The sequence below is a fragment of the Felis catus genome, chromosome A1 (genome assembly GCF_018350175.1).
Source record: "Felis catus isolate Fca126 chromosome A1, F.catus_Fca126_mat1.0, whole genome shotgun sequence".
Lineage (NCBI taxonomy): Eukaryota > Metazoa > Chordata > Mammalia > Carnivora > Felidae > Felis > Felis catus.
In genome coordinates, this window is record NC_058368.1 from 1840435 (window position 1) to 1867617 (window position 27183).

At 37.5% G+C, this 27183-nt stretch overlaps 1 protein-coding gene across 6 annotated transcripts in view; it reads right to left on the reverse strand.

Moving 5' to 3' along the window:
* Nucleotides 1-27183, reverse strand: part of XPO4 (exportin 4) — a 116263-nt gene that overhangs the window by 21612 nt on the left and 67468 nt on the right. For 5 of the 6 annotated variants that reach the window (XM_023249438.2, XM_003980253.6, XM_019817077.3 and 2 more), the window contains 7 exons: nt 22648-22760; nt 17475-17632; nt 17050-17224; nt 5313-5489; nt 4551-4693; nt 3890-4035; nt 2909-3086 (listed from right to left, as the gene is read on the reverse strand). In XM_023249438.2, the coding sequence (XP_023105206.1) occupies nt 2909-3086; nt 3890-4035; nt 4551-4693; nt 5313-5489; nt 17050-17224; nt 17475-17632; nt 22648-22760 (1090 nt within the window). The remainder of the gene's footprint in view (nt 1-2908; nt 3087-3889; nt 4036-4550; nt 4694-5312; nt 5490-17049; nt 17225-17474; nt 17633-22647; nt 22761-27183) is intronic. The other variant, XM_019816971.3, reaches the window with a different exon arrangement.

Here is a 27183-nt window from a genome sequence, read left to right on the forward strand (position 1 = left end):
CTACCTCAGTCGCCCCATCCCCAATGCCAACCCTACTTCTCCACCTCCGGAAACGTCTCTCCCCTCCACGTTCACATGTGAGCCACACCACACTTCCTCTTGCTTTAGGCCATGCTCTCCTCCCAGGCCTCGGCCTCTGCTGTTGCCGCTGCCTGGAATCTTCTTCACCTTTTGCTGCATGTTGCAAACTCCTACGCATCCCTCAACTATCTGCCTAAATAAATAAATCTCTCCAAAGCACCCCCTGATCCTTCCCCTGCCAACAGGTTAGGTAAACCCAGGCGCTCCTCTATCCCTCTTATCAGACTCCTGTTGTATCCTCAGATCCTGGCATACGGGGGAGGTGAAGGAACAACTCAAAACATTTTTGTCATTAAAGTGTAGTTGACACACACATGTTACAAAACATTTTTTAATTGTTGATAATTCCAATTTCTTTTTTTTTTTTTAATATTTATTCATTTTTGAGAGACAGAGAGACAGAGTGTGAGCAGGGGAGGGGCAGAGAGAGAGAGGGAGACACAGAATCCGAAGCAGGCTCTGGGCTCCGAGCTGTGAGCACAGAGCCCGATGTGGGGCCTGAACCCACAGACCGTAAGATCATGACCTGAGCCGAAGTTGGATGCCTAACCGACCGAGTCACCCAGGCCCCCCGATATTTCCAATTTCTAATCCTACTTTAATTTCTTAAGTATGGTATCTAAACATACTTCCTATTTCAGACAGCACTCACAGTTTCCCATACTCTACAAATTAATCTTGAATTACCTTTGCATTCATAAACCAAAAGTCTGCAAAATGAGTCAGAGCTTGTTAGTTTCTCACATCTGCTATTATCTCTCTGATTCAGACCACTATCATCTTTCTCTTGGATTACTACAACTAGCCTCTTCATTGGTCTCCCTGCTTCCATTTTTGTCCTCATAGTTTACTCTCAGTGCAGCAGAGGAATCTTTTTGCACAGTTCTGCTCAAACCTTACGACAGCACCCTACTTCATTCAGAGCAAAGGCTAAAGCCTTGATCTGATATCCCTCTGTTTTCCCTTCTATCTTGATCTCCTGACAAAATTCCACCTCATTCTGCTCAACCCACAATGGCAGTTCTTACTATTGCCTGAATATGCCAGACGTGCCACAGGGCCTTAGCATTCCCTGTTCGCTCTGCCTGGAATACTCTTCCCAGGCCTTCACGGCCTCCCTCACCAACCTCAAGTCTTTGCTGACAAGTCACCTTCCAAATGAAGTCTGTTACTGATTACACTACTTAAAATTACACACAGTCCCCGAATCTGTGCTCCAAATCCCCTCACCCTATTCAGTTTCTTATCTAGAGCACGTAGTCTTCTAACACTGTTTTTCCTTCCTTCCTTCCTTCCTTCCTTCCTTCCTTCCTTCCTTCCTTCCTTCCTTCCTTCCTTCCTTCCTTCCTTCCTCTCATCCATTCATTATCTTTCTCCTACAAGGAGCTTTAAAGGGGGATTGATTTTTGTCTGCTTTGCTCACTGATGTATCCCAAATGCCTACAACAGTACCTGGTACTCAATTAATTATTTGTCAGAGGATAAATTCTTCAAGAAATGTGAACTTTTTTTACAAACAAGGAATGTTTCTCTCATACGCCTTTCAATTTCACATTAATTCTTTGGACTTAAAAAAAAAATAGGGTGTTTTTTTGGTTTTTGGTTTTTTTTTTTGGTTTGTTTTCCAACCCTCCATAGTCTGTGCTCTCAGATACAAAAATATTTTGCTCCCACACTGATACCTTAGACTGGCAAAAATTGAAAAAGCACTGAAAATACAAGGAAAGCATACCTGATGGTACTGCCCAGGCAAGAAATATGACAAAGAATATAATATGACAGCCCTCTGAAATGAGCTGCCTTTGAAATTAACATTCACCATGAATCAAACCAAAGCAAAAGCAATGATTTTCACAAGCAATTAACCTAGCGCCTATAGTAATCCCCAAAAGAAGAGATAAAAATTTTGCAAAAATAGAGCATTGGTATTTTATTTCAAACAAGAAAATAAAACAATAAAGGAAATAAATTCCTAAACATTTCCTTGATAGTTCATTAAAAAAAAAAAATCCTGTTTTCTACTGCACAGGTATAAATGATATCCATGTATTTTTGAATTAAATTAAAAAGATGAAGGGGACAGCACCCTGCTTGAGTTACTGATTCTGCAATTGACAAAAACCAGTGTTATTTCATTATTGGTGTATCTGCCTGCAACTTAACTTTAAAGATACTGAAATTTCAAATGTTGGTTTTAAATCCACTTGTAGGAGGATATTCGGTCTAGGTTTATCCTTCCTTAATTTCACCATTAAGAATTAATGAAAATTTTGGCACTACTCCTAGGAAGATCAAAGTGAATTCTCATTTGAGGCACACAATTGTCTTCTAACTTTACCTGACAGGACACTCAAGTTTCACATATTCAGAACAAATACTTCAATTTTATAAGGTAAGAATCATAGTTTTCCTTCAGAAAGCCACTGAAATGTAGTTTTAGCTTTATGAACAATAAAAACTTGCCAATGTTCACCTGGTGTCTAGGAGGCTCACAGACTTTGATTCACTCATTTAGGGCACCTGTGCCACATCAGCACTGCTTTCTGATGGCCAAGGGACATGTCCCTTCAAACTTACACTGTATCCAGAATAATTTGACAAGTGTTTTCCTCAGTACAGGATATAGCTGTCAATTCTCACCAGAGTGGCACTGCTTAAATATACCGAGTACTTGCCATCCTTGTTTATTTCAAGGCTTCTCCAAGTTTTATTTTCTTTCACGTATCAGATTTACAATGTGGCCAACACAGGAGTCATCTACCCATCAACTCAGAATTTATTTAAAACATTATCAATTACAAGAGCACAGCTATAGAGTTCATATTACCTAATCACAGAATCTGTTCTGTTGTACCCTGGGATGGAAGAAGCCTTTTCTCCTGGAGATCCCAAAATTTGAAGTGTTGTATTAATGTCAACTTCAGATGAATGCTTAATGGAATATTCCATTATTTCTGGAGGTATTAGCGGAGTCTCTCCCTGAGTATCATCAGCTAAGAGGTAGCCTTCAGTTTAAAAAAAATTAAAAACGAACACTTAACAAATCTACATTTATCAAGTTGCACTATAAATGTTCTCAGTTTTATCTGATTTACATACATATTAAGTTGATGTAAAAGTAAATTATAAATGTTAATGTTAATTTCAAGTTTGATGAGTAGAAACTATTTCTCAGATAATGAACTCTCAAAATACAAAGGACAAATATTTTATTCACCAATTTTATAATTCATACTGATAGGTAGGCTTTTTAATCTACTATCTTTTAATAACTTTTAGTACTATATTCAGTAAAATTAACAGGAATTCTATTATCTATATCAAAGGCAATATTTGGGAGTGCCTTTTCCAAAATTAAGATTTTTTTTTCTTGATTATTAAAAACACAGAAACATTGACAGTATGGTTATAAAAGAAGACCCTACAAGTCAGACTGCCTAGATTTGCATTCTGGTTCCGGAAATTAATAGCAGTGTGACCACAGGCTACGTTCTTAAAACTCTCTCTCAGCTTCTTCATTTGCGAGATGAGGATAGTAACAATAATGAAACCTGACAACAGTACTAAGTCACTGGGCTGCAATGAATTCCACATAAGACATTTGGTATGCAACAGACACTAAATATGCATGTCAGCCAATATTTTTACAAAATGCATCCCTAGCTCTGTGATATACAGCATCTGTATTCAAATTTCATCCAACACTATGTACGGAACTTATTTTTAACATATGAAGCTTCTTCTAACACATAAGAACTTTAAACTGCTCAGTTGGCGATTACACTTCAGAAGGCAACAACCAACCAACCTGTAACTAAAATAAGCCAGTGAATATCTTCATACAGATCATCAAGCATTTTGTTGTCTAGAGTGCTCGAACCAGGTGAAGCAAGTAACTGCTGCTGATGCCGCTGTAACTGACCGTGGAGCCTCGTTACTCTTTCTTCTAATAGGCTGAAAAGGGGGGAAAAAACCCAAAGTTTCATAAAGTTCAATACGCAAAGATCTAGAACAAACTGTATACATAATTTCCATTTATGAGACAACATAAATTAAGATGTTAGCACAAAAGCACATATATGAAAATATTTATTGTAGTACACAGCTGTTCTCATAGCAGTATAGGAATTGTGATTTATTCTTTATGACATAGAATTAAAACATTGCTTTACAAACAATCAAGGCTTACAACAGGCATTCGAAAACTGGTCATTCCAAGTTTTTATTGACATGGGTCAAATCATTCTCATACCATGTTTTCCACAATCTCTCTGCCATCTATGCTGTGGTGCCTGGGCTCCAAATGTACAAGCCAAGGAATGCAACCATGAGTATGTTTCTGTCCGTTTGTTCCAGTGTGCTGGGATACGGGGTGGGGGTGTTTAAAGTCTTTAAACACTTTAAGTGCTCTCCAGGGAATTGTGAATAGAGAGTATTTGCTCCATGGGGTTTCTTTGGACTGTGTGTACCTTGTCAGAAGAGGTATACAGTGTTCTGCAGCAATCCTTCCTAGCATTCCTACACTGGCTAGTTGATCTGAAAACTGGTCTCGATCATCCTCTTGAAGTTCACTTATTTCTTCTTCCTCACGAGAGGCCACACCATTGGCAGTCTATTATCAATGAGAGAAATAAAGAGTGAGGAGCTGCACTCCTTTGTGCAACAAATCATGCATTTCTGTTGCACTGTAAAATAACTTCAGCACTTCACACAAGGAGGAGAGCTGGACGGAGCCAACCCAGTGGTCTAGAGCCTGCTGGAATGACAGTGCTGGTCATTCCAAAAGAAGGAGGTGGCGGGGGGGGGGGGGGGGGGCACAGAAGAGCAAGAAATAGAAGGTATCACCCCATGGTGCACATATGTAAACACAGCAAACTGCATTCACAACCCACCTCCCACCCCTGAGAATTTAACTTCTGTCACTGAAAAGATCTGACATCTTTAAGATCCATGGAGCTTTGTATGCAAGAAGTCATTTATATCACTCAACAACTAGGAAGACATAGGTGGATAACTGAAAACTGAAGAGAAACGGGGTAACTACAAGCAGCACCCACAAATATGAACTCATTTAGACAACAGGGTTACTTTTGCTCTCTAATGCTCTCCGCGAATCTTCTGAGGATGGTCCCCCTAAATTTCTAGTATTATGCAATGTATAATAGGATAAATGAGACGAAATAGAGCTACGATGAAATGCATTTTTACTTACAATCCAGCTTGAAGCTTACCAAATTCCTCGTGCCATCTGGAGCAGCGAGGTGGCACTGAATATAGGAATTGAAAACTTGAACTGCATGTTGGGTAAAAAAGCCTTTGTGGAAATGTTTGTCGTCTTGGACCAAAGTTAGCCAGGATTCCAGCAATTTGTCATAGGCTTCCATGTACACCATGTCATCTTTATCAAGCTAAGAGGAAAGAACACTCATAAAACAAATGGCTGGAGAAAGAAGATGGGAATTATAACAAGAGTTACACAGTTATACATATAAATAGTTTTATGAGTTTTTCCTTTAGCAAAGGTTCCCAATTATTCAATAATCTCACTGACTGAGCACATTCTAAAATTAATCAAACATTGCAGTAAAAATGTGTAAGCTTTTTATTAAACCTTCTAAAATCTTTCTAACTTAATCTAAATAATGCTTAAGCAAACAGAAATTAATGTTTACTTTTTAAGAAAGAATAAAAATACTGTGTACTTACTATACACTGTTAAATGATTTTAGAAAAAGTGAAGAATGATGAAAACAGACTGGTCTAATCAGCATATTTAAGAATATGTAGGGAGAACTTCATAGATATTAAATCCTTATTAAATTATCTTATGACATTCTTTTCATTTTCCCCTTCATTCTTTTGTAAATTTTTCACAAAATGACTTAAAACTTAAAAAAAATTTTTTAATGTTTGTTTATATTTGAGAGAGAGAGAGACAAACACATAGGGTGAGCAGGGGAGGGGCAGAGAGAACCAGAGACAGAATCTGAAGCAGGCTCCAGGCTGTCAGCTGTCAGCACAGAGCCTGACACAGGGCTCAAACTCATGAACTGTGAGATCATGACCTGAGCCAAAGTCCAACACTTAACTGACTGGGCTTCCCAGGCACCCCTAAATGGTGACATTCTTAAGAGTAAACTAGGCAGTCCTAATAAAATTATTATTTAACACCTGGAGGGCCTAGCTGATACAGCAAGGAAAAGGAGTAAGTGCAAAAAACTGGAAAGAAAAGCAAAAAAAAAAAAAAAAAAAAAAAAAAAGATGATTATTTGCAGGTGATATTCAGAAAAAGAAATCCAAGGAGATTAAACTTAGAACTATTAGAATAGTTATTAGGTAAGGTGGCCAGATATTAAAAACAAACAAACAAAAAACCCCATTGTGACGTTTCCTATATACCAACAATGAGGTTAAAATTGGAGCAAAGATCTCACTCCATTAGAGCCTGCCTGGGATTCTTTCTCTCTGCCCCTCCCACACGCGCTCTCACTCTCAAAATAAATGGATAAGCTTTTTCAAAAAAAGATTTAAAAAATAATAAATGATATAAATGATGACATGGATTAGGAGAAAAGAGAACTTTTTATGCACTGTTGGTGGGATCATAAATTGCTACAGCCACTATGGAAATCAGTATACAGAATCCTCAAAAAATTAATAGAATTACCATATGATCCAGCAATTCTACTTCTGGGAATATATCCAAAGGAAATAAAAACTTAAAAAGATAATCTGCAACCCCATGTTAATAGCACCATTATTTATGACAGACAAGACATGGAAACAACCTACGTGTCCATCGACAGATGAATAAAGAAATTACGGTATAGATACACAATGGAATATTTTCCAGCCACTTAAAAAAAATGAGGAAAATCTACCATTTGTGACAACATGGATAGACCCTGAAGTACTATGCCAAGTGAAATAAGTCAGAAAAAGACGAATACTACATGATCTCATGTAAATGTAGAACCAAAAAACCCACAAAACACAAAAAAACAAAACCCCACCAAACTCAGAAAAAGATATCAGATTTGTGGTTAGCAGATGTGGGGCAGCGGGTGTGTGTGTGTGTGTGTGTGTAAATGGTTAGAGGAAGGTGGTCAAAACGTACAAACTTTGAGTTATAAGATACATAAGTACTAGAGAAGTAATGTACAACATGATGACTACAGTTAACATTGCTGTGTGATACACAGGAAAGTTATTTGAGATCTGAAGAGTTCTCACCACAAGGAGAAAATTGTCTTTTTATTGTATCTCTATGAGATGATAGATATTAACTAATAAACCTGTTGTGGCAACCATTTCACATATATGTAAATCAAACCATCATGCTATACACCTTAAACTTACAAGGGAATGTATGTCAATTATTTCTCAATAAAACGGGGGAAAAACAGACATAAATAAATATTGCTGGACAAATCCGTTATCCATGAGAACAAAAAGGAAACTGAATCCTTATTTGATACCATATTCAAAATTAAATTCTAAGATGGTAAAATCATGAAAGGCAAACTTTAAAAACATTTAGAAGAAAACACAGGAAGGATAGGTGTCTGAAACAAGGAACTAATAATGCAAATCATTTTTTTTTTTTAAGTAATCTCGACACCCAGTATGGGGCTCAAACTTACTACCCCGAGACCAAGAGCCACAAACTCTACTGACTGAGCCAACCAGACACTCCTAATAAAAGAAATGACAGTAAGTTCAACTCCACTAAGATGAAGAACATTTGTTCATCAAACAATACCATAAAGTCTACATGCAATATGGTGTCCAGGATTAGATCCCAGAAAGGAAAAATAACTGGTAGAAATTTGATGAAATCCAAATAAAGACTAAATGTTTAGTTAATAACAATGCATCTAATGTTAATTTCTTAGTTTTGACAAATGTACCGTGATAATATAACATGGTAATGATAGAAGAAATTAGGTAAAAAGTACTCTTTGCAATTTTCTGTAAATCTAACATTAACCCAAGTTAGGAATAAGAAAAAAGGTACCATAAAGTGAAAAGAAGAGCCACAAAACCGGGAGGATAAATCTGCAACAAGTAACTGACAAAAAAAATTAGTGTACAGAATATATGAAAAATGTCTACAAAGGAGTAAGAAAGGGGCACCTGGGTGGCTCAGTCGGTTAAGCGTCTGACTTTGGCTCAGGTCACGATCTCGCAGTTTGTAAACTCGAGCCTCATGTCGGGTGCTGACAGCTCAGAGCCTGGAGCCTGCTTCAGATTCTGTGTTTCTCTCTCTCTCTCTCTCTCTCTGCCCCCCTCCCCTGCTTGCACTCTGTATCTCTCTCTTAAAAATAAATAAACATTAAAAAAAAAAAAAAAAAAAGGGCAGTAAGAAAAAAGACAACCTGATAGGGAAATGGGCAATGGACTGAACAAACATTTCATAAGACTAACCATGGGAATCATATATTTATATAAAGATGTTCAATATTATCAGCACCCAGGAAAGCAAATCAAGACCGTATCATATACTTACAAGTTTGGCAAAACTATGATGGTGAAGACATGGATCAATGGGAACTCGCACACACCACTGCTGAACATGTAGTGGGTCCCATCAGTTCAGCAATCAATTTGAAACTATCTTGTAAAACTGAACATTTACATATCCCAGCATCCAAAAATTCCACTTGGAGGTACCTTAGAAAACCTCTCCCAAGTATATACTAGTAAACATGCAGAAGAATGTTTACTGTAATGCTGTTTGTAATGGTAAAAAAAAGGGAAACTCCAAAGTTCACTTACAGCAGAACAGAGAAAAACTGTGGTATAACACTCACACAACGATACATCCTGTACATAGAAGTGATCAAAATCTTTATTTAAAAAATTTTTTTTAATGTTTATCTATTTTTGAGAGAGAGACAGAGCGTGAGTGGGGGAAGAGCAGAGAGGGAGGGAGAAACAGAATCAGAAGCAGGCTCCAGGCTCTGAACCGTCAGCACAGAGCCCGATGCGGGGCTCAAACCCACCAACAGTAAGACCATGACCTGAGCTGAAGATGGACACTCAACCGATTGAGCCACCCAGGCACTCCCAAAATTTTAAAGCAAGAGAATAGACAACATTCAGAACAGTGGTCACTTCTCTTGCAGGGATGGAAGAGGGGAGCAGCTGGGGCCCCAGGATTAGGATGAACACACTGGTACCATCAATGCGGTACTGGTAATGCTACTGGGTTGAGTCACGGGTTCACTCACGGTGATTTCATAATGTTTCAGAACATCATGTTTTATTTTTTATCTGTATCAAATATGACATAATAAAATTATCTCTGGTGGTCTGAGGACTAAAAAAGATATATAAAATGAAGAAACACAGCTAAAATGACCATGCAGAGTGCTCGATGGATTATTAGCACCGAGAAAAAAGGGTGGTTTTACGCCTTCAACAAAAATATATTGAATGCTGAGAGCGGAGCATTGGAATACAGAGATGAGTAAAATAGTTTCTTCCCAAAGAAACATCTGTGGCCTGTTTATATACTTAACAAAGCACGTGCTTTGCAGACATCATTTGTTAAGTCTTAACAGTTTATCTTGCCAAAATAAACAGACTGGTAACATATCTTAAGAGGAACTTACGGAACAGCATCCTCTGACCTCTAGTACCTCAAAAGGAAGAAGCGGGACATTTTCTAAAAACTATCTTTGCTGTTCTTTAGTACATATATAATGCACGCTATCATATTTTAATTATTTGTATATAGAAAACTATAAATAAAATGTAAAAGCCTTTCAAGCCTTTTTATTATTGAAAGAGCAATAATCCCTCCTATAAAGCCCTGATATTAGACAAGGCAGAAGATCACAGACTGTTAAGAGACTCTATTCACTAGATGGTGATTTAAAATAAGAACCCAAAACTTCTAGAGCCTTCTGGTTCCTTTTGGATATCAACACGTAACTCATCAGGCAAAGTGTGAGAAATCTGGTTGATGACAATTGGCAACTAAATCTTTCAGTCTAATCATGGAGAACTGAAACCTGACCAAGTGCTTTTTCATACATAATACCTTGGCCCTGCTCCATGACCACTCTGGCCAACACCCAGCAGCCAAGCCAGAGCACGTGCACAGGGATGACGAAGGAGTCCAAGCTAGACTCTCTGTGCTCATGCCCTAAGTATTGTCAGGCCTGCTGCCAGAAAGGCTTTGGAAAGGGGCTTAGAGCTTATGAGACTACTTGACCCCACTTTACTCCATTTGGGGATGGAGGGTGCAGAAGGTAATCAAACTACGATAACAGCACTTACATTTCAACGCCCATATTTAACTTAGAAGGGTACAGAGGAGTGAATCTGCAGCCCGTCAGCCACAGAAAAACTGCTTTTATGACTGGTAACTATGAATATAAAAAAACAGTGGTTAATTTCATTTACGAAAATGTTACCAAATGAGGCTCTCTAAAAAATATATGTATATGTGAATCTGCTCCCCCTTTAACACTGAATTTCAGAAGTTAAAATCTAACATGATTACTTGATTCCAACTATATGACATTCTGGAAAAGGCAAAACTATGGAGGTAGTAAAAGATCAGTGGTTTCTAGGGGTGGGGGAAGGAGGGATGAATAGGTAGAACACGAAGGATTGTTAGAGCCATGAAACTATTGTCTATGATTCTGTAAGAGTGAATACATGTCATTACACATTTCTCAACATCCACAAAATACATAACACCAAGAGTGAACTCTAAAGTACATTATGGACTTTGGGGGATAAGGATGTGTCAGTCCTGGTTCCTCAACTGTAACAGATGTTTACCACACTGGTGGGGGAGGTTTACAGGAGGGGAGGTTGTGTGCATTTGTAGGGGTGGAGGAGGGTGAAGGATGGGATATGGGAACTCCGTATTTTCATTCAATTTCACTGAGAATCTAAAACTGTTCTAAAAAATAATGTATGTGTTTATTCCTAAAATGAGACATCCTAAAAGTGTGTAAGATAACTCTTGTACTGAAAATACATCTCATGCTCGAGTAGTTCTAAATTTTATTGTTACATTGCAAACAACTGCAAATCTACTCCTAGCTACAACAGGATTATGGTTACTGTCAGGTACTCGGTATGATCCATGCCACTATACTAGATCTGTTTTCTCTGAACAACAAATAAGCAACATGAGAACGCCACATCTTTTTCACGAAATTGAAAAGTTCTTTCTTTGATCATCAGTATTTTCTTCATATGTAAACGTAAATTACATGAGTTAATAAAAAGAGAAGCGAATGATTCAGACATAAAAAATCCAGTAAGATGGGCACGGACAATTCACTCTCACGTAGAAAATTTTATTTCTAAGGAATAATCTTTAAGAAGTTCCTTAACCTGATAAGACTTTGCATTCCGTATTTCCAGCCTGAGGCTGCTGCTACTATAATTTCTCTTTCAAGGACCTGGGACTGAAAACAAATTAAACAATCAGAGATTATAGAGGCCAGGAAAAAAGTGCCAGGAACATTGACCAGGAAGTTCACTAGCAGTGTTCGTTTGCAAACATGATAAAAAAAAAATCATTTTGCAGAAATAACTGATGTGACAAAAATGGGTCTTCAATAAAAGAAGGGGGCAAGAAAACTCCAGATAAATGTAAAGGTTAAAAAAGGGGTTCTATCAATATACGGTTTCTTAATATGGATGGTTGGTATACAGTTGTTCATTTTATTATTCTTTACAACTTTTATACACATATGAATTTTTTTTTTTTACTTTATATGAAGTATTTCACAGTAAGTTTAAAACATACAGGCATTGGTACAACCTCCCAGGTTCCGTGACAGATCAAATAATACATGCACTGCAGAGGGTAAAACATTAAAAAGAAAGGACATACGAAAGATTAAAGACTGAAAGAGCTGTATTAGTTTATGTTGTTACTCATCTGCTGGAAGTAGATTCTTTTCCTGGGGTACTAGTATTTAAGGCAATTATTGGAAAAAAAAAAACCCCACAGAATTGTCACAAATGAGGCTTCATGAATTCTATTAAAAATTAGGAAGTCTTGGGGCGCCTGGGTGGCGCAGTCGGTTAAGCGTCCGACTTCAGCCAGGTCACGATCTCGCGGTCTGTGAGTTCGAGCCCCGCGTCGGGCTCTGGGCTGATGGCTCAGAGCCTGGAGCCTGTTTCCGATTCTGTGTCTCCCTCTCTCTCTGCCCCTCGCCCGTTCATGCTCTGTCTCTCTCTGTCCCAAAAATAAATAAACGTTGAAAAAAAAAATTTAAAAAAAAAAAATAGGAAGTCTTTGAATGTTAACTGCAAAAGGAATTAATTCATTCTTTTTTTTTTTTTTTCCTAGCCAGTCCTAAAGGCACAGAAATAATTTAACTTCAGAATACCTATGCAGCTGACAGTATTCCTGGCTTCTAAAATCCCTCAAGAGGAATTGATTTAGTGGGCAAGTACTGCAGCTGTTAGAAGAATCCTATAGATAGATCACTTAAAAAAGTCTGCCCCCACAAAACCACCAAGAGTCCAAGCTGCAGTTTGCAGAAAGAGTTTTTGAACATTAAACTCCTCGATCAATAAACTTTCTTCCTTTTGGAAGCGCCTATGAATTTCCAAATTTTAATGCTGAACAATGTATATGCATCAAGCACCGTGACTGGCACATGGCAGGTGTTCAATAAGTATGTATGGAATTGAATTAATCCAGCAATAATCCTAGCAGGCCGACGTCTCAGGGACTCGCCTGGCTTACAAGGGGTAGAAGGGCAATCCCTTTTTTCTACCTCACTCTGGCGTTCACTTTTGAACTCCTGGCACATCAGATCTGTTTATGCTCCTAATGCTGCATTATTGTTTGAAACAATACAAAGGATACTAAATGGAGTAATAGTTATGACAGTAAGTAAGCTTTATTCTCAACCATCTACATAGTCTATCTCAAGTGCAAGAATGCTGTAAAATATAAACACTGGATCTGTGCTAGGATTAGCATAGCAAATTGAGAAAACCAGAGGTGACTCATAGACAAGTCAGGAAACACTCCATTGGTAAAATTAGGATCCAACCAGGATTAAATGCAACAATGAAATTGTTTTGTAAAGACTTGTTTTAATAAGAATCTTTATTTAAGATGTAATTGTAGCCAATTTTCTTCCAAATGTCCTAACAGAGGGAAAGCTACTGTTAGTATGAAAAAGAAGTGTACTGTCCTTTAAACGTGCAAGGTTTAATGCACCTCATCTAATTCCCTCTCTTAACCATTTCAAGCAGATGAAATGAATGCGCATAACAGGAGCTGGACAGCCGTCTTGCTCTCAACAGTATCACCAATTTATTCATTTCTTCTTTCCTGGCCATCAGGGCCACTGTGTGGGGGGCTGGGATGGCTTTCCAAATGGCCCCATCCTCTTGCGAGGTTAGGGGAGAGGCTGACTACGTCCGAATATCGTGCTGGCCTCACCATGCCCTCCTGCCCTCCCCCAAAAAGTGACTAATAGCTTTCTCTCTTATCACGGAAACAGTCCCAAATTTATGCTTCCTGCTTCCAACTTATAATGTGGCTTCCGTGTACTCCTTTTCACTGCATCTCCTCCCCACAAAGTAACTGTCCACTGGGCAGGGAAACTAGATTTTGAATGAAGAATGTTGAATTCTACCACATTACACTCTGTACTGAACTTCCTACAAGTATCTTTTTCTCCACTGCTTTGTCCCACACGTCTTGAGATTAGGCTACAGATGTACCGAAAGGTTTTTCTCTGCCAGGTTTACCTACCACCACCTCCTTTACATACCCACCCTCACACACCTGTGCACAGCCAGACACACATACATTTCACATGCACTCCAAGTTTAAGTATCGTGCTTGGAAGCTCTGCTCAATTAACTCAACAAGTTCTGCGGCTCCAGTGATGAACCTACTGGAGGCTGAACTTAAGATTTTCTCTGACAAAAGAAACCAACCGAGTATAAACCGAGTATAGAGTTCAACTCATAGAGTTCGATTTCACTGAGCTGATTCCAATGGATGTACCAGTAGTATTAACATTTGATGAAACAATCGATATGATATCAACAACTACTGTGTTCGAATTTTAACTTTAAAGGCAACGGTTCCATGTCTATAGTCCTTTTCACCTCTTCAGTACAGCAATAGACAATAATTTGATTTCTGGGGTGCAGTGAAAAAATTCTTGGCCTCAGGAAGCCTCAAGTAACACCAGGAAATTTTAACGGCCAACAGAACAACTTGGCTGAAGACTGGAATTACTCTTTTTGAGCACAGACTTTCGGTTTACTTGCCAGTTGAGGAGCATAAATAACTGTCTTCACCCACAGGCTAAAGCCACCAAGTAAGGACATACTTCATGAAATGCACATTAGTATCAAGAATTTTTCCTCCCACGTCTATATATTTTTTTCTCGCTGCGGCCACATCATCACCACCAGAGACACAAATTTCAAAAAAGGGAGACAATCTATATGTATTCCTAAGTAAGTATAGTTCTGAAAAAATGTTCTCACAATGAGACAAAAGTGTATATGCTGAATCTGTTTTCCTACTGGGGAAAAACCTCCTTCACTATTAGAGAAAAGCAGAACATTTCACAAAATTAAAATTATGAAGAAAAGTAATATTAAAACTATTACAGCCTGCACAAAACAACAAAACTCAAAAACTTGTCTTACTTGGTAAGACAGTGTTCACAATATAGGTAGGTTCTCAATAAATGCTATTATTATGAAGGTTCATTTTTACCATTATTATTCCACATTTTAATGTGCATACCGTACAGGAACTTTCATATTGTTAACCCACCCCATAGATCATTAGAAGAAAATAATTATCCTACCTATATCAACATGCTCAAAAAAGGTTAAGCAATTCGTCCAAGATTCTGTAGTTTATAATTACTTGGCTCATGACTATACAGTCTCCTTTCAAAGTTCATGACCTTTCTTTCTGAATCACTGACTCTCAAAGCAGTTCTTTTTGTCTCAGTTTTTCTAGTTTTACTTAAAAGATCATTTACTTATGTATTTTTCCACCTGAGGTCAACGACTATGTATTAGGGACCAGTACTCCAATCACCGGGTACCTAAGGAAACAAAAATGATGTGACCCGCGTCCCAGAACTTCCACTCTGGTTTGGCAAGATTTGTTCGCGTAGTTTGGTATTAGCTGCACATTCCCCAGCCTCCCCTCCCCCAGCACACACAAGATACATGAAAACCGCACGAGGCTGAGATGACATTTAGGAGGATTTGTTTAGCCTTCTGGCAACTCATGGTGCAGGGGCCTCCCTTTCGGCCGCCCCCCAGCTTCACCAAACCTCGCCTACCTGGCTGCTCCGAGCAATACCAAGCTTCGGACCAATCTTCCCCCTCTGCCTTTTGAAACAGGTAACCAAGTCTTTTAAAACCATTTTTAAATGTCACAAGCAGATCAATTAGAAGAAATTAATAAAAGAAATGAAAGGAACACTTCTGCAGCACACCTTCTTGTGAAACAAGCACAAATACACCTACTCTGAACGAGTATCTATGCTTGCCACTTTCTAAAATTTCTCAACCAACCTTGACAGAAACATTGTTTTCCAAGTTGTCAGTCTCCTGGTCAAAATAAATGAATTCTAAACTTAAAATCTGCAAAACAAGAATGATATATATCTTCTAGCAATTCTTCTATAGAATGTTTAGAAACTTCCTTAACCCACAAACAGAAACTAAAATATAGCTATGTTTCTAAATATGTGATCAACATACTGTTTCATCTATCTGGTTTAGAAGAGAAAACAAACCAAGGGGGAGAAAGCACAATGAGACCATGTTAAATGAAACCTGAGTTGACTCAGAATTTGTAACAACCTGAAAGGGTTTCGAATAAAGCTGAAATACTTAAAATTGACCTATATTTCCATGCATAGAACATAATTTTTCCTCCTGAGAAATTCAAATTTCACATACAATGCCTTTAAACTTCTACTCCTCTACTAACTACATTTTTTCAAACACACAAATTATCTGCCTGACCTGGTTCCTTTCCACATCAAACCGCTGAAGTGTCCAAGTACATAAATCATTCCCGAGTTCTGTCTTCTGAACACCTCTAAAGGGATATGAAAATGCACGGACGTTGCCACACCCCCAACAAAACACAGGATTTCGTGTCTAATACCAATTCTAACAGATACTGACAAATATTCTTTTTACTCTTACAGTCTTTGAAAGAAATTCACATATTGATTCATAAAAAGAAAAATTCATTTCAACAATTTAAGAACCACTATGGAGGAAAAAATTATTTCCCATGATTAATGTAGTTATTCACGGTAACTTACAAACACAGCTGTGTCGTCAAGGAGTTTTAGTACATGTTTCCTAAATTAAGTTTTATATCTGGAAAATATACATTTGAAAACTTGTACCAAAAAACAGCTTTCGTACTGTTACTGGTCTTAATTTAATGAAAATTAAGTGCCACCAAGATACACTATTAAACCAAAAAAATTAAAAGAGCACACAGCCTAATCAAAACCAGCATGATTACAATCAAGTGAACCAAATTTTATCTACATAATTTCCAGATAAGTCCAAAATTTTTAAATTCTCAAAACAATATAAAATTATAATCACAACCACACTACAATGTTAGCAGCGCCCTTTAAAGTTTTCACTGTTAAAATGGGGTTTCAACATAATCCTTAATACAAACGTTTCATTCCATTTCCTATATTCAGACACTAAATTATCTCAAAGTTAAAATCTTGACACCAATAAATTTAATCTACAAAAGTGATTTTAATCCACAGAAAATTTTAAAGTAACATTTCTAAACACAGATTGCCAAATAATTTTGACATGTAAACAAAAATGCAATTTTAACAATAGCTAGCATTTGCTTCATTACTTGTCACGAGAAATGTTGCAGAGGCATTGCAAATTTCCTTGTAAAAAACAGACACAATTTATTTTAAAACAGTCACTCACCACTTCTTCCAATGCAGCACTTCGCCCAAAAGAACAAGTGAGGTGTGTGAGACAGTTAACAAAGGACGAGAAAAGTTCATTTGGAATGGCAGTTAAAACATTTCGAGGGAACACAGTTATCAGGTTGCTGATAATGCTGGAGATTCCCACAGCTTCGGAATCTTCTATTTCAATTCTACAAATCAAGTAATGAGTATTATTAAGTGGCAGAAGAAAAGTACCCCAAACTCATCTCCAAACATGCAAATATTATCACCTATTTGTTTTTCAAGGCATGTCTCTGTGTATTAATTTCAAATTACCCGCATAACTACACTTTAAAATATAAACAGGGAAAATCACTAGTTTCTTTTTCTCCTCTACGGTTAAACATAAAGAAAAAACTGAAAGCTCTTTTTTCAGTTATAAAGGGCAAGTATACCTACCCATTGATAGTATTCAGTAATCCCTCAATGAAGTGTGCTAGATAATCAACTTGTGAGCCTTCATCGGGGAAGATGGGTCCATGAAGAGAAGCTAACTGGGCAAGGCACTGAAGAGAATCTTGTGCCATATCTGAATCTTCTCTGATTTTTCGATGTACCTGTTAGAAAGAATTACTAATCCATAAAAATAAATTCTTCTTTTGTAAGGGTCACGTGTCTATCATGCCGAATGAGGTAAGAGAAAAATTCACTGTAGCTAGTTATTTCTAGAAAATTAATTCCTGAACCTAACTAAATTTGAAAATTGCCCCTCAGTCCACTTTACATTACAGGCCATGATTTTTTAAACATATCGAGTAATTTTTAACTGAGGGCTACCTACATTTTGAAAATTGAACTGTCTCCAGGATGTTATGACAAAGAGAGAAACAGATGCCAGCCAGTCAGACATACTGCCTTCTTCTAAAAACAGCAACGACGACAGTCATCTGTATTATGCTAACTATGCCTAGCTACAGCTTCTTGCTAAAGTTAGCAGACAAGTTCAATCAGGAGTATATAGATGCTGCTTTAGTAGAAGTAAACAGTTGTACACTTAGAAAAGCAATTTACCTTTCCATCACCAGACACTCACTCACTCAACTAGTACATAAGCACACTCTTGCATTAACTCTGACATTGCCACAATTTGTCTGAATCTCATTTTATCCTGTACACACTGCTATGAGTAAGGGCTAAACGTTTTTTTAATTTTACTTAGTCCACTTTAAGCCTCATCTAGATTTTATATCAGTGATGCAACACTGGTGTGAAACACCTCGTACACGGTATTCTGTTTGAAGGACATCAATTACTGCTCCCTAATTTTACACTGTTATTAATATTCTCAGATTTTAAGGACGTTTCATTGCTTAAATCTGACACAATTAATCATAATTAAGGAAAATACACTTAGTAAAGAAATTACAGGGGCATCCGGGTGGCTCAGTCGGCCGAGTGGTTGACTCTTGGGTCATGATCTCAGTTCCTGAGATCGAGCCCTGCGTCGGGGCTCTATGCTGACAGCAGGGAGCCCGTTTGGGATTCTCTCTCTCTCTCCCTCTCCGCGCCCCTCCCTTGCTCGTGTGTGCTCTCGCTCGCTCTCAAAAATAAATAAACTTGGGAAAAAAAAAAAGAACTTATAGGTATTTTTTAATCTTAATCCACCAACCACATTGATGGCAACCATCTTCTATTTTCCACAAGCATTTGACTTCTCCAGCCCTTCTTTTCTTACACAAATTTCTTTGCTTTCTGAATGTCACAAAATTTTAAACACTTGTGCTCTATTTGTTTCAAGTTATGTTCACTTCAACTCTGAAATCATTTATAAATTACTTGCAGTTAGAATATTTCTTATAAATATTCACAGGTACACTTTTGGTACCCAGGCACACAGCAAACAGGTAATAAACCCTTATTCACTGATTGATTCCATTACTCTTTAAACCTTGAACTTCTTAAGGCTCTAAGATATTTAAAATACTAAAGAGTTACAAAGTTCATTGAGACACTTGAAATACACCACCCTCTTTGGTCTCCAACAGGGGCTGGAAAACCCACAGCCGATGGCCGAATCTGGCCTCCTGCTCATGTTTGTATGGCCTGTAGAATGGTTTCTACATACTTATATGGTTGGGAAGAACAAAACCAAAGAATAACAAAATCTCAAGACATATGACAATTAAACAAAATTCACATTTTGATGGCTGTTACAAAAGTTTTGCAGGAACACTGCCCCGCTTGTTTGTTTAGGTATCAGCTATGCTGCTTCTGCACTACAAAAGGCTTCTGTACTACAAAGGCAGAGCTGAACAGCTGCCTCAGAGAACAGGTGACCAGCAAAGCCTAATGTTTACTACCTGGCCTTTACAGAAAAAGTCTGCCAATGCCTGGTCTAGAATAACACAAATGTTTCCCGAAATATGTTCTATTACATTTTAAGTTTTATGTAGTAAAAGTATAATGCACAAATTCATATAATCTACATTGTCCAGTTCATGAACTTTTGAACACAACTCATTTTTAAGTTCCTTATCTGAAAAGTATAACTCAATTTCATCATGCTGTTTAACCTAATCAACATTTAAGCATGTTATCCAGGGGTACATTCAACCAATGGATACAATGCAATCTGGGACAATAGAGGGTTTCTTTTCTACCAATAGAGAGCCAAATGGTTATTCATTACTGGTCCAGAAGTGAGGAATCAAAAGAAATGATGAGTGAAATGGCTAATCTGATGATGTAATACAATCAAATAAAAATAAAGAACTACCACAGAGCCTGCATGTACTGTTCAAACTTAATTTATGTTCTCTGAAATGTGAACCATATAAAACTCATGATACATAATGATTAGTTCTTGCATAATACAGTAGACTCCTGCCCTTCTTCCAATGTCAGCCTTACAAAGGAGTTCTTCCGCAACGGAACCATGTGACACAAATTAAAAACTGAATTCATCACCTGAGTAGGGAAAGCAGAGGGCTAAGGAAAGGCAAAGTCTAACAGAACACCCACAGAGGTGAATGGTGAAGCAAGACAAGAATAAACAGAAGCAAGTCAGTAAGACGATAAATTCTACTGGAACATGCTGAATCTGAGATGTTTGTAGGCCTTCCAAATTAAAACATCCAGTAAGCACTTGGATTATAAGGCTCTGGAACTTTGGAGCAGCCTGTGCTGAATATAGATTTAGGAGTCATCGGTGCAGAAGTGGCACTTGAAGTCCTACGTGTGGAAGAGACAGTCCGAGGAGAGTGTATACAGTCGGCAGGGTTGAGAACTGAGACAGAACACTAGCAGTTTGGCAATGAGCAGAGAAAAACAGAGAGCATAAATGAGGTCAAGAAGGATCAGCCAAGAAGGTAGGAGGAAAAACTAACCAGAGTGGTTTTTCCAATACCTTGTGGAAGAAAGAAAAACTGAAACATCTGTAAACTTCCGAGGGGCAGAATGTCACCTCGAGTGTTTCTCGATTCAGATGTGACCAACATATTTAAACTTTTAATTCCGTTCAATAGTGTATTTATGTCTATATACTCAAATCTAGAGAAACGAGGATAACCAATGGAACACTGCTTTCTGTTCGGTGACGAACTCACGATTGAAAATAAGTTTAACAAAACCCGAACGAAATAAAAAGATTAGCCCCACTGTCATCTCTGTAACAATTTACAAACTAAAGTTGCTTATCAACTCCTCAAACGAAAGTACCAGGCCCCAGGCACAAAACTGCTAAAATGACAATGCAAAAAGGGTTAACTTTCAGGCTGAGAAGCCATCTGCGTGTGGTGGTTCACAGCTGACAGGAACAGCTGTCTGCTTTGTCTAGACAGCTGCTCGGATTCGGGGTAGCTGTTTCCAGTACCGCCAGCAAGTTTTGCACCTTTTCAAAAACTGCTGGAATGGGCTCTTCTTTCAGTCAAACGAACAACACAAAGAAGTGAACTCGGATACGTATCGAAACAATTTCTGTCAGATACGGCAGCGCCAGAACCTGTTAATTTAGTTACAACTGCCTCTTTGATACTGATATGCTTTCGGTCACCATTGCTCCGATTTACAGAATATACTGCAAGGTAATGAAGTCCCAGCATTTCTATAGAAAACATTTTTATGTATACAACCATGGACGAACAACCTTATTCTAGGTATTTTAAAATACGTACCATAGAACTACAATATTTTAAATGGTTCAATCGAGAAGGGAAGGCAGTTGTAAGGATAGTAAATAATATTTTTCAAACGAATAAAAAGGTGAGAAACTAAAATGGTTGGGATTAAAACAGCTTCCATTTTTTTCTTCTTAACTGGTCTTTATTGGACTTTTGCCCCAGTCATTACATCTAACTTGTGTGCTTAGGCTATTAACAGGAAATCAACATCCCTCTCCCCTCCACACACACATTTCTTTCACCAGCCTTTGACTATTACGGTGGGGACCCTCATGAACAAACATGGGAACGTACAGCCTACTTCTTTTTTAAAATTTTTTGATAGAGACAGAGCGTGAGTAGGGGAAGGGCAGAGGAAGGGGGAGACACAGAATCCGAAGCAGGCTCCAGGCTCTAAGCTGTCAGCACAGAGCCCGACGTGGGGCTCGAACTCAGGAACCGCGAGATCGTGACCTGAGCCCAAGTCGGCCGCTTAAGACTGAGCCACCCAGGTGCCCCGAGCCTACTTCTTTCTAGCAAATAATAAACAAGACCATGTGAAGTTATAATCGAAATAAATTGCTATTCAAAAACACTACCTTGACCCATGACTGATAAATGAGCACATAAAGTACACTCTACTCTGTTATGGCAGTTCTTCAAGTGTCGTCCAGGGATCCTGACACATTGCTAAGACCATGTCAGGTTGTGTGTAAGGGCAAAACTGTTTCCACACTGGTACTAACACACTGTCACACATGTATACAGTGGAGTTTCCTCCAGGTTACTTGACCTGTAATATTACAACCAGCTGGATGTGGAAGCAGATCTGAGAATCAGTCTTCAGTTAAGCATGACATTAGAGTTTTACAAAAATATAAAACAACGCCACTCTTCAGTAAACTTTTCTTTTTCCAAAAATACAGCTATCTGTTCATTAAAATGTTATTTACGTTAATATGTAATGGTTTGAGTACTATTTTTTTTTCTAAGATTTTAAGTAATCTCCCCACCCAACAGGGGGCCTGAACCCACAATCCTGAGATCAAGAATCACATGCTCCACTGACTGAGCCAGCCACATGCCCCTCCCATTGCTACTTTTACATGAATCAACAAATCATTTTTTAAACTTTTTCGTTTAAAATTTTAATGTGGTAAATATTAGTAGTTATATCCCCATAAACAAAAGCTCTTCGGGGTCTTCAATAATTTTTAAGAATGTAAAGGTCTTCTGAGATCAAAAAGTCTGAGAATATCAGCTCCAAGATAGTCATACTTCTATAACACTTTTATAAATTACCAAGAACATTTCTCTGTAATTTCTGTTTAAGCAGATGTATCGATTAGGAGAGAAGGGTTTAAAGGAGAAAAGCAACCTGTCCTGTTTTACTTAAGACAAACACAGAAGCATGTACTCTTTTCAGTGGCACTCTTCCTTGGCCTTCACCACCAGAAATGAAAAGCAAGACTTACTGTGAAAAACAGCTCCATAACTCTGCTATCCAGAAGAGTCTCCCGCCAGGACTCTGTTGGCTTTAACAGCACATTTTGTGAAGATTCAAACATAGCTATATAATGTCTGCCCAGTTATCTGGTGTCAAGGTCAACAACAATAACATTCTTACTTTGTCTAAAGTATAAGTATATCCTAAATATAACAGGAGCCATCCAGAAAGAATGTAATGGAAACAGTTTAAGCCTCTTCACATATGCTACATAATTCATGCATGAAGCTTAGGAATAAAAGGCATTAAGTGCTCAAAAAAAAAAAAAAAAAAAAAAGAAAGAAAGAACTCTACAGAAATATAAGGTAACAGTTTCATCAGAACTACATGTCATGCTGCAGGGATATAAAAACTTCGATGATCAGAGATGCTAATGGTGGCAACAGAAGGAAAAACATGCATGTAAAACAGATGTCAAAATACAAGCAAAAAAGGAAAATCAATTTCTGCATATTTATCCCACCATTTCCCCCCAATATCTTAAAACAGCTCAAACCACATATACAAAATGAGTCTCACAATAGACTACCTGGAAAAACAGCATTTCCACAAGAAATATATTATTTAGGAAACAAAAAAAGAACAAGAATATATAGCATACTGAAGCAGAAAAACTCCCACATATTAGATTATGCAAACACCACTTTCAGACAAATACCTAATTTACAGACAACTCTACAGGTGCTCATTTACAATTCCCATGGACTAAAAAGCCACTTTGCTGGTGCTCAAGTGTTTCAACATCAAACGTACCCCAAATAGAATAGCATCTTCGCCATATAGAAGTTAACCAGTAACCATCACATATTTCTAAGTGTGCGCGAACATAATTCACTCAACGACACTGATGTAGGAACTGAGGTTTTAAGGAAAGGGAGAGCTGTCTGGGCATAAACACAGTAGTTATGCCACTGCACTGGTAACAAATGTCCAGCTAAGTACATCAACTAAGGCAACATTTGCATCACTCAATGAGAAATTTCACCAACAGTTATCCAAAACTGCAGCTTCCAAAAATCAGACACAAGTTCAAATGCTGTATTTTCATTAAAGCCCAAATCATTAACAGAGAATATTAAAAGACCGTGATAATGCTGTGGAAACTATTTTATAAAAGATTATTACTTAACTCTCTTTTGAAATATCTAATATTTTGTCTCTGTAGAGCAAGGGGGAAACGGCGAATTGTTTCAGAAGTCTGCTTGCTTGTTTCTGAAAAAATATTTCTGCTCCAAAAACGTTCTGCAACTCCATCTGACTGATGAGTAAAAGCGAAACTCAAGTTTCACTTTTCTCTTCCTTCATCTGCCACCTTGTGGAGGTGCAGGGAACAGGTTGGAAGCCACAAGAAGAACTGTTAGAACTGGGAATGGAGTAAGCCTGGGTTTTGAAAAGACGAAAAAAAAAATCAGCCCACAAATGCTAAGCTTTAGTGTGTCAATAGTTATTAAAATGATTTCACTTTCTCACCAGGCACCTATTTTGGTCTCACGTTATTCACAGTGTGTTGTGCACTCAGAATATGCGGACTGAAAACTACGTATTTTATTTAACATGTCTAAGAACAAAGGCTTGATTATCTTTTAGAGAAACAAAATGAAATATTCGTGGATGAAACCACATAATGTCTAGGATTTGCTTCACAATTATCTAAGGACGGAAGAGTACAGATGAAACAAGAATTTAAAGCTGTTGAAGCTGGATATTTATTTTTGTACATCTTTGAAATTTTCCACAATAAAAGGCTGGAGCATAAAAAAAGGAGGAGGCTTGAGCATAGGAAATAAAGTACCCGAGTAAGGCAATAAATTCTTTGCGCTTCATAAAACCGGTTTCACTTCATCTTTTCCAGTTTTATTCCCCTTAAATTTCAATGTCCCGTTTTATTAATAAAAAGGTAATGATTTTGATATATACTGTTCATTAATGGAAAATATTTATTACTTATGCTAAGTACTATGTTGAGCAGAGATGGATAAAGAAAATCGTGACAATCCAGTTCCAATTTTTTAGGAGTTTGCAATCTTACATTAAAATGGTAACAAATTGTTATTTTGCTGAATATCCAGATCTAACACACTAAATACAGGTGTATAATTTTACTAAATATTTTCACCGAGAAAAATAACAATTTATTAATAATTTATATGCTTACATAAGGTATAGATTTCAAGTTAGGGGGATATGAGACACATTCACATAACCATAGTAAAGTGGTTAGTCTCAAAGGAGACCATTTGCCCATTTTCTTGTCAATACAGCCACCCAGGCAGCCAGCAAACGCAAGCTGCTCTAAGAAAGGCAAATACTTCAGGTGCTGGTCAACTGCCAGAGAAAGTTAAAATCTATAACCCCGAAGAACGCTACACAGACAGTTTAAGCACAGAGGGAGAATACTGGCAAAAGTAAAGGGAGCAATACTTACGGAGTTTGCTAGTCTTGGAAATAAGGCAAATCTCATTCCAAGAGGGTAAAGAATCTCCCATATCCTAACTAGGCCAGTTCTAGTCGACAAGGGGTTGGCCACTGTTCTTCAGTGAGTGGAAGGTGAAAACTTCAAAGATTAGTAAGTATTGCAAAAGGAAACAAAACCTAAACCAAGATACTTGTTTAATTCTCTTTTCTACCCTTGATTTAGAAAATGTATATGCTCCATAAATTCTTTTGGATATCAAAGATTTATATTAAGAGAAAATGGAAAGACATACATTCAAGCGAGGGCTTTTTCCAGGTATGAAATGGACATAATTGCAATTGCTCACCTAAACATAGGGTTCAAAATCATCTTCAAATATTTAATTTTTTAAAAATCCTGGTTTCAGCTTCCCTGATCTTGGTCTGTTTTAAGCATACTTTTCCTGGTGCCTCGTATGTATGGCCAAATTTGCTCTAAAAGCTGACAATCAGCGTATTTTTTAAATGATGTTAATTCCTTACATTTTGCTAACAGCACATGGAGATCTGTGAGGTTAATATCTGACACCTGTCAGGAAATACCTTTCCCCCCAGTTATTTTAAATTTCATTTGAGTTTTGTTTTCCAACTCCAAACCTAGAAGGGACTTTTATCTCTGGCATGATATTTGCCTTCTACTAGAAAGCTCATTTATAACACACTTTGCTAAGAGGTTACCCTAACTGTTCTTTGAAGAATTGCTCTACAACACTGCAAACTTAACTACCTTCTCTTTTAAGTCAGCCCGGCACAGCCACTAACACCGTTTCATCATAATAAAAGTGCACATATACTCCCGTTGGTACAGTAAGATACAACCACATGTATCCATGTGACCATTCCCAAAAGCATTTTAATAAAAACTTGAAAAACAAAACAAAACAAAAACAAAGCAGTGTCATAATAATGGATGGAGCAAATTTTTAAGAACAGAGCTATTCAGACAAGAAAGACATGTTTTAGGTGGCAGACTGTGCTGTGAGCTGCTGAAGTGCTTGCCTTTGAATGAGAGGCTCTGAGGGTCCTTCCGAGTACTTGAAATACTGTTACTATGGATGTACAAGTATTACTTTGCAACTTAAAAAAAAAGTGAGAAGCACATCACAGTGTGAAAAGAACAGTCATATACAGATCTGGACCACATCTGTACACTCAAAATGTAAAAAATTCAGGTATTTCAATTTTTAATTTGTTACTGCCAATTCACTATTTCTGTGTGTACGTGTGTGTGTGTGTGTGTATGCGTATGTATATGTATGTATATGTATGTATCTATATATATATATATATGACACCCCAAAATATCACTTCTCCAGATAATTCATAGTGTAGCTTACTTTAAAAACAAAACAAAGACTACCTCTAAAATTCAGAGATCTATCTAGCATTTCTATTCTTAAGACAACAATTTAAAAAATGATGTCAAGTTTAAGTAAAGCAAAAGTTTCTTTCAAAAACAACAGTTTCCTTTTCAAAAGTTTCGATTTATACCACTACATTAACGTGTCATAATATCTAAGCATTATACTGCTTTATCTATTTTATCCAAATGTGTCACTAATGAAAGAGAAGTCTGACAATGAAATGATTATTTACTAATTAATCATTCATGATACATTTTATACGCCTGTCAGGTTTTACAAGACGTATAAGTCACAACAGATTGATACTGGTTAAATAGCTATCATTTACCAAAATCTGCATCAGATTCTAAATCGAGAATCTTCTTGGGCTATGGCTTTAAACATTTATCTACAATAAATACCGAACTCAAGTAATTTATATTAAAAAAAATATTTTTTTCAACGTTTATTTTTATTTTTGAGACAGAGAGAGAGTATGAATGGGGGAGAGTCAGAGAGAGAGAGGGAGACACAGAATCTGGCTTGAACTCACGAACTGCGAGATCATGAGCTGAGCCGAAGCCGGACGCTTAACCCACTGAGCCACCCAGGCGCCCCAATAATTTATATTTTGTATCAGAATAATTCATTTGTAACCAAAGAAAATAAAATGCAGTAAGACAGCCATACAGAGAGCTGCTTTTAGT